Source organism: Poecilia formosa, unplaced genomic scaffold (genome assembly GCF_000485575.1).
Source record: "Poecilia formosa unplaced genomic scaffold, Poecilia_formosa-5.1.2 Scaffold382, whole genome shotgun sequence".
Taxonomy (NCBI): Eukaryota; Metazoa; Chordata; class Actinopteri; order Cyprinodontiformes; family Poeciliidae; genus Poecilia; species Poecilia formosa.
Window position 1 is genome coordinate 16,938 of NW_006800321.1, and position 8,788 is coordinate 25,725.

General features: G+C 38.6%; 1 protein-coding gene across 1 annotated transcript in view; it reads right to left on the reverse strand.

The window, feature by feature from the left end:
* Positions 1–1,535: 1,535 nt before the first annotated feature.
* LOC103154342 (ryanodine receptor 2-like) overlaps positions 1,536–8,788 on the reverse strand; it is a 68,069-nt gene continuing 60,816 nt past the window's right edge. Inside the window, exons 24-28 of the mRNA XM_016662651.1 lie at positions 8,014–8,173; positions 6,084–6,231; positions 4,430–4,533; positions 3,131–3,235; positions 1,536–1,735 (exon numbers count right to left, since the gene is read on the reverse strand). Coding sequence (XP_016518137.1) covers positions 1,727–1,735; positions 3,131–3,235; positions 4,430–4,533; positions 6,084–6,231; positions 8,014–8,173 — 526 coding nt within the window. The 3' untranslated portion in view covers positions 1,536–1,726. The remainder of the gene's footprint in view (positions 1,736–3,130; positions 3,236–4,429; positions 4,534–6,083; positions 6,232–8,013; positions 8,174–8,788) is intronic.

Below are 8,788 nucleotides of genomic sequence, written 5' to 3' on the forward strand. Positions count from 1 at the left end.
TCACCATGTGCGTGAGGTGAAGGAGCGAGAGGCGCGCTGAAAACATAATCGGCGCCCCGCCCCCTCCAGACAGGGTTTTGGCGCCCCCTCTGGTGCTGCGCCCCTATGCGTTGCATCCGCAGCATACCCACTTTTTGCGCCACTGGATGGGCACATCCGACCACCTAATGCAGTAGTTCATACTACACAATTTTTTGCCCCTATTTTCCCTTTACAACAATCTTAGAAAGTTGGCCGATCTAAGATTGTCGCTGGTGGTTTCGTAACCGATCATCCTGTAGTGTGATTTAGATCGGAGTGGCCGCTCCGATCTAAATCAGGGGTTTTCCCCGACTGAGAGCGTTAACCCTGAATGTGACAGATAGCCAATCAGAAAGCGGGGATTCTCCTCCGTGATTTCTGAGGGGAAATTACAGAGGGGAATCTCAAACAGCTGACACGGCATGTGGAAACAACATTAATGTTTATTCAACATTTTGTGCAAAGAATATAGAAATGACAAGGAGAGGAGTTGGAGTCAAATTGCTACCGCAGTTGATAAACTCGGTAGGTTTTCAGCTGTTCTTCGTTAACGTGACATAAATAGGTTGCAATGATTTTCATTCAGTCAGGACTTTACACTGACTCTGGTGAAACTTGCATCATCATGTCAGACGGAGGATACCAACACAGCATTGAACTTAATTGTTTCAATTACACTTTTGAGAGTGCACTCTAAGAAGTGTACTCTTAGAGTGCGTTAGGAGTGCACTCTAAATTTCAATGAACTTAATTGAAACGTAATTATTTCAGTTGACTTCAATGCCGTGTTGGTATCCTACGTCTGATGTCACCAGGTACAGATCCTGTGCCATCACAGCACCAACCAGGTGCACAGCGATTATGCACAACTCATACGGAGACCTTAGTCCTCGTCACGGCCATCGCAGGTTTGATTCCAGCCTGATGATCTTTGCTGCATGTCTTCCTCCTCTTATTTATTAAGTTAAACCAAGTTAATAAATTAAGTTGGATAAACTATTTTCTTTTTTCAGTGTACAAGAACTAAAGAACATGTTAAAACATACATTTGTAATCATTTAAATTCTAGCTGCATTTTAAGTGAAATGTGAGTGATAATGTAACTTTGGATATTTTAGTATTTTAGTTTGGAACAACTTAAAACTTTGAGTTGACTTTCTATAGAATTTAGTCAGAGGTTTGAATTATTTATTGGACAATTGAGTATTAAGTAAGAGTGACTCAAATTCACTTAAATTTGTCATGGTAAATAACATTAAGTTAAGAAAACTTAGTGAACTGAGTTGGCTAAACGTAATGAATTAAGTTGGATGATCATAATATATTGAGTTGGTCAGCATCGAATGCTATTTTTTTCAAGTAAAGTCAAAGTAAAAAGTTCCTTTAAGTTAATTTAAGTTAGTTAAATGTGTAACTTTTAAGTTAATTTAACACAAAAAGTAAGTTATCAACACTAAATGAATTAAGTGAGATGTAAATAAGTCCATAAGATGAACTACAGCCAAAAAACACTTTTTAGAGTGCATGACATGGTGAACACCTACCTGCCTTAAAGACAAACTGCTGGCCAGAGTTAATCAGTAGTATAAGAGTTCCTGGAGACCAAAGTGTACAAAAGACTTTTCAACTAACCGGTGCACCAGTGCTTGGTTAACCAGACTTTAAGCTTCCTTTCGAAGTGGAGATAGGTGCTGGTATCCTGAAGTTAGGTGCACTGTAAAACATTTCAAGGTGGTTTAACTTGGAAATGAACGTCCACCTGCTGCCTTGAAAATGCAATTTAAGCCAGCAAGAAAATTGTATTAGTTTTAACTCAGCAGTTAATTTAACAACAAAACACAAGTTGTCTAAATATTATTTTTAAGTTCATTAATCTACAATTGTGAGATTTAACTTAATGCTGCAATTTGAACCAAATAATTATTTCATAATATTGAAAAAAACTTCCCTCGCCTAGTTAAAGAGCACACATTTCCCTATTATTTTACTCACAATATCAAGTTAAAATAACTACTTATTTTACTTTTGAATAATTTAAATTCTTGTTTCAAATTGCATGAAAAAAATTTCTGATCTGACGATGAATTTTATTAAACTTTACGATGAATTTTGCTCAAACTTTTCGTGTGAATGGGACGTTATCCTAAAATCTAAAACTTGCGGAATTTGTTAGACTTAAAGAGTAGAAGATGGTGGATGTAACTAATTGCAGCTCAAATGTTTGGTTCAAGGGGAAAAGGGATGTGCATAAGACTGACAAGACACTGTCATAAACATGACATAACACCTGTCATGAACATAAAGAAGTCTTTATGAATGTTTATGACTGTTGTCATAAACATTCATAAACATTCATTCGTGTCATTCGGTAAATAATGACACTTTTAATGCAAAGTTGCTCTAAAAGTTGCAGTGAAATCCATTAAAAAGGTGAACTTTGCGTTAAATTATCATAATTTACAAAATCATGCAAAGTTGGCACTTTTAATGGACTTTCAATAGAACTACTGCCCTACACTTAGTGCATGAAAAGCCCAATCATACCATTCTTCTCGACACTGTACACCTTCATGAACACAAATGTACTTTTATGTTTATGGATGATAATTCTTCGGCTCATTGAGGTTGCCTTATTATAATGCCTTATTATAAAATGACTGCTGAAGACAAATTTAAGTGAATTTGAGTCACTCTTACTTAATACTCAATTGTCCAATAAATAATTCAAACCTCTTTGACTAAATTCTATAGAAAGTCAACTCAAAGTTTTAAGTTGTTCCCAACTGACTCCTACAGTATGTGTGCTAACATGGAAAATGCAGGAAGGCGATGTGGTTGAGTTATATGTTTTTGGAATCATGATTTCCAACACAACATTTTCACAATAGTGGCTTTTCAAATGATTCTCTGTATCGTGATGACTTTCAAGGTCTCCTGGGGAAGGGAACTTCTGTTCAATTACATCTCACTGTGTTTATGGTAAAAAAGTATTCAGTAGTTTCAGGTATGAGTTTTTCTTTCCTGTTTGGGATACATCACAACCGCATTTAGGGATAATCAATCCATCCATCCATCCATCCATCCATCCATCCATCCATCCATCCATCACCTTAAAACCATCGAAGACAAAGGCCTGGTCATCAGATCCCAGCTCCTGGTCTGGTAGACAGCCTGGCCTTGCCCAGCCCACCCTCATTTCTCCAGCTGTCAGTACCTAAAGAAACCAGCAGGAACAATCTAGGAATGCAGTGCAGAAGAAGTGCAGCTCAAGTCACAGGCCTTGGTCACATCTGTCACCAACATGCATTCTAGATGATTGGACGATAAATGCAGGTCTAAAAGCACTGTATCCATGTTACTTTTGTGAGTTGAATACGATCCGTCCTGGGAGACATTCAGGGACCCCCACTGACTTGAAGTGACTCCCCTCAAGCAGGACTCTTGTTAGAAACTAAAAACAAATGTGTAAACAACTGCAAAACAATTAATCTAAACTAATTATACGGTCCTGTGGATATTTGTTTGTTTGTCCCATGAATGAATTTATCTCTGAAATGCAGTTGGATGTGGGGGGGGGTTTGCCGATTGATCAAGCTGTGATCACATGTTACACTGTGGGATGTCCAGTCATTTCTACACAGTGCAATGTGCCTTGACTACTGAAGTTGTTCCAGCGAGCTGTCGGCTGCTCTACTGTGGTGTTTAATGATTCCAAGTCTCTGTGTGCTAATGCTGAGCTGTTGTCTCTATTATTGAGTGTGTTAAAGCCACACAGGTGAGTTCATAAAGAGCCTGAAATAACTCCTCAAAGATGTGCCTCAGATTAATCTCAGCCATATTAGGGTCTGAATAATAGCGTAATTCAAGAGATTTAGAGTGTCTGAGCTGTTACAGGAACATCAGCTGACCTGCTGGCTGCTCAGCGGACAGCCCGCTCTCTGAAGGAGCTGCATGGTTTATTTCCTCGTCAAGCACAAAGCTAAGATTCAGTTACTCTGTACAGATCAGATTAGATTCGTCAGGGATGAATTTTGCTTGTGGTGCTGATGTACAGATTAGTTATGATGCACATTGGACCAGGTCTGAACAGGGCTATAATGCCCTCTGTTTGAAGTCAGAATTTCCTTTTTTTCAATATTGAAAGTTCAATTTCACTGTCCTCAAAACGGGCCTTTATGACATGGAACCTTAATATCCATAATTTCAAAATTCCTAATTCCTTTGACTCTAATTACATAGTAAATATGCCCACAAGCATTAAGTGACTTTTCTCAAAAGAGAATTTAGCACAACTTAGGACACCACCTGATTATCAGAAATAATAGCCAAATAGTCAATTTCAGTTATTGCTTATTAAAAGATTCACCATCACCATCATTTCTGTGATGATTTTATCATTCTCTCTTACCTCCAGCTCAAAGTACCACTTCCCAGTGTTAACACAGTAGGTCTTCTCCGCTCTGAAAATGCGAAATCTCTCTGCAGACATATTGCTGACGTCAGACTGAGCAGCTGCAGAGTTAGAAAAGGAAGGAGGTACACTGAATAAGAAGGAGGCAATTAAACAACCAGTCTCATAACTGCATGATGGAACAATGTTCAGGTTAAATACACTATGCAAGATACAGTGGAAGCTGACTCTAGCAATAACAGAGCCTATTAAGGTTTTTGATAAGTGGAAGAGGACACCACCAAAATGCTAAGAAATTAATAATAATTTATTTTATTTATAATGCTCCTTATATCAAATTGAGATCTCAAAGGGGTAGGCAGCAACTCCAGGAAGAGAAAAGCTGTTATATTCCATGCATGGCGCCAGTCAGTTTAAGGATGCTTATTGGTCCCTCGAAAAACGATAATAGTTGGATATCATCAATCAATGCAATCCCCCTGGACTGAACTTGAAAACTGGATGTTTTGCTTGAAAATTTGACTCAGCGTTCATCAATTCACCAAGTCAGAGCATTGAGCAACACAAATAATCACCTGGCCAGAAACATAGTAATTTAACAAAGCTTCTACGAACATAATTCGCCTCTACTAGGAATTTTAATAATCGAGATGCTTGAATCATTCGAGGAATTTTTACAGCTTTAAACAAACCAAAACAGACAAACCAATGAGAAAACTCATTGGCTTCTGATTGATGTGACTGCTGACTGAACAGGTAGGAAACCAGGATGATCTAAGCCTGGCTGTTAGCCTAGTCTAGAGCACACTAACTGCACAAGATAAATCACCATGGTAAGTCATGTGCTATTGCTTTTGTGAAACCGCATCAAGGCTTAACCGAATTAAGCCAGGATATCTAGGAAAATCCTAGCTTAATTCACTATCTAGCTTTTGTGAAACATGCCTCTGTAAGCTGGATGTTGCTAAACCAGGGCTGGCAATCCTGGTCCTCCAGGGCCAGTATCCTGCAACTCTTAGAAGTCTCCCTGGTCCAACACACTTCTATGAAATAGCTGAATCACCTCCTAAGTGCAGTCCAGTTCTGCTAATGACCTCAATATTTGACTCAGGTTGGCTGAAGCAGAGATACATCTAAAAGTTGCAGCACACCAGACCTGGAGGCCTGGAGTCGCCCGCCCTTTTGCTAAACGCCAACATCTGCCTATTTTTTGTTGTTGTAAAAGCCATTGTCAGATGTTCTGCAGGGTTTACTTCCATAAACAGTTCATATTAACTTTAATGATCAATATGGAATTATTCATTTGCACTGTGACAACCCCTCAGGACATGATTTGATTTGTATTAAAGATTCTATTTCAACTTGAAAGTGTTCTTTCAGTAGCTGTGGCAAATATAAAGTTTAATAACATGCGCAACTTTGACTGCAACCTTTTGAAAAAATGCAGCAAAATCAGTCATTTTAGGCCAAACAATCACAGAAAAACCATTGTAACATCCTGGAGGGACTAGACTATCATATTGTGATATATATCGCATTTTTCCCTCTGATATGCTATACTTCTGATTAAGTTTGACATTTATTTTGCTTTAAAATGTTTTTACTGAAAATATTGAGCTTGAAAACATTTAGCATCAGCTGGGAGTTGTACCATGATCCTGGTCTGGAGCTTCTAGGTTGTATCCATAGCCCAACAGAGTCCTAACAGCCTCTCTCAGACTGTCTTTATTAGACTTTTTGGTTCTCTCATCAAGCAGCATGTATGGAACGAGGCGAGGGTTTCTCCGGTTCTTCACATCCTGACAAGGAAGAAAAGTTAAGACAGTCAACTATAACAAATTCTGTTATGTTTTTACAACACTTTAGTGCAATGGCAGCTAATTATAAAATATTGTTCCTCTCAAGTGAGTCAGTCACCCGAGACAGAAAACTGCTGACTCACAGCAGAGGTTTTTTTCAATGTGTGAGACATCCTTACCAATGGAGGGGCTGGGAGTGAATTAGTTTCTAAGGAGAATCAGTAAACAGAGCTGAGGAAATATTACATTAGTCATCAAAGGGATAAATCAAACATTCCAGACGCAATGCAAGAGCTTTTAGATCCATTGGATTCAGGGGAGTTGAATGTAAAGGTAAAAAAGTCAACAAAGTATGAACAGACAACATTTTTACCAGGATTGGCTTTGTTGAGAAAAAGGTCTCAGTGGCCATGCTAATGGCCTGAAAATGCATAAGATAAAAAGAAAAAACAACAAGAAGGTTGGTGATTAGGCTCATTCGACCTGAACAACAATGACTTCCATATTTACTCACCGAGTGCAGAGGATGTGACTATGTCTCTACTGGTGAATAATGTTTAAAATCTTCCTCAGTGTTAATTCCATGACGATTTCTGTCTGTTTCTGTTTTGGAGTAGTTACTGATTCAGAGCTATGAAAAATAATTTGCCCCTTACAGGGAAGAAATACTTTTTCAAGTAACAGTAAAAGGATGGTTGTTTCTCCGCTCAGCTGTTAGCTTACATGACATGAGGTGAAAAACTACATTTAGGAGTCTATTGCTCCTGGACTCTGGAGCTGTTTTCCATTGCAGCTTCACTTTACAGACTTTACACTTTGGAAAACCTGTTAAAAACAGTTTTGTTCTGCAAGGCTTTTAAAGTGAAGATGAAGAAGAGGGAGCTGGTTCTACTGAAGGACTGCAGCCAGATTTATTTGAGCCAGATAGTACAAGAAGCAACGACGACTCCAAGGTTTCTGGGGAGGAAGAGTCAGACGGTGAAAGATTGGAGCAGGACATCTGTCGCCTCCAAATCACTGAATGCTGATAAACAGATTTATGATGTACTCATAAATCTGTATGAGTACAGATTTATGATCTGTACATAAACAGATCATAAATCTGTTAATGTACATCATAAACAGATTTATGATGTACTCATAAATCTGTTTATCAGCATTCAGTAATTTCATTTTAATCCTAGTTTAACTCAAATAATCCAGTTACTTAAAAGGAAGTTGTGTGTGTGTTCCAACATATGAATATTTTGATCATGGAATTCAATAACCAGCCTTCCTGTTCCTCCCATTTCCACATTTTGAGTTCGATTTTTCTACTTCTGATAACTGTTTAATATTTCTTCGCTATAATCTTGTACTGCATAGAGGGATCATCAGTTAGCATCAGGCTAAAACAGCAGCCATGCAGACACAGACACGGACTCTTGCTCAGCAGAAACCTTGGAGTCGTCGTTGCTTCTTGTATTATCTGGTTCAAATAAATCTGGTTGCAGCCCTTCAGTAGAACCAGCTCCCTCTCCATCATCACTACATCCAGCTTCTTCCTCCAAAAATGCAGATAAATCAGTCAAATTTTCTCTGCATTTATAATATTATGTGGGAAACATTTATTATTAAAAGCTTTTGTGTAGACAGAACGGAAGCACAATAGTTAATCTTTTTATATCATGCAAGTGGTTTTTATCATGCATAGCCTTATTGTGTTTTTTAATGTTTGACACTTGATCATTTTTTCAGCTAAAATGGGCAGAGAAGGCCCAACTCCACAAGTTGGTCTCTCACCTGCTGGATTCCATAAGTCCAGCCCTGACGGATTCGGTCTCTTGCCCAGACATTGTGGGCATTTTCAGCCAGCTTGTCCACCATTGCTTCCTGTGTGGGAGTCAGCTTGATGTGACCCAGGTCCAGAGGAGCAGGTTTGTAGCCACTGGACAACTCATACCTGCACAGATTGGGTTGGAGGACAACACTGTCAGACAAAGCTGCTTGGTAACTAAAGAGCCTGAGGTATTTTTTTATTCTGAATAATGTGGAAAATTACTGTTGATCCTGATCCTCTAAGTGTTCAGCTGGTTTGTTTGATCACATGAAACTAGAATGATCAGTTGTTCCTTTGGCTGTATGTCAGTATGCTCACTCCATTTTCCTTTTTCTCTCCATATGTTGCACTACTGGCTCAGAGCAGTGCAATGTATTACTCTCCTATTTAGCATTTAAAAGAGCTACTGCAATTAACTAATGACATTCTCCTAGACATAAGAATTACCCCAGGCCTAACATATCACGTTTCTTTCTGTCTCTGTTCAGGCCCTCAGCAGAAGCTGACCTCTAATCAGCGGTGAGTTCTGCTGGAAGTTTCTTCCTGTTTAAAGGGATTTCTTACGTTTCAGTACATGCTCAGTTTGACAGATTGCTGCAAACTCAGTGACTCAATGTGGTCTGGGTCTCCTTGGAGAGAAAGACGTTTTACCAATTAGCATAATAAAACACACCTGACAGCATTTTATAGGATATTTCTACAAAGATAAAATTGGAATGTATGTAATTGAGTGAATCT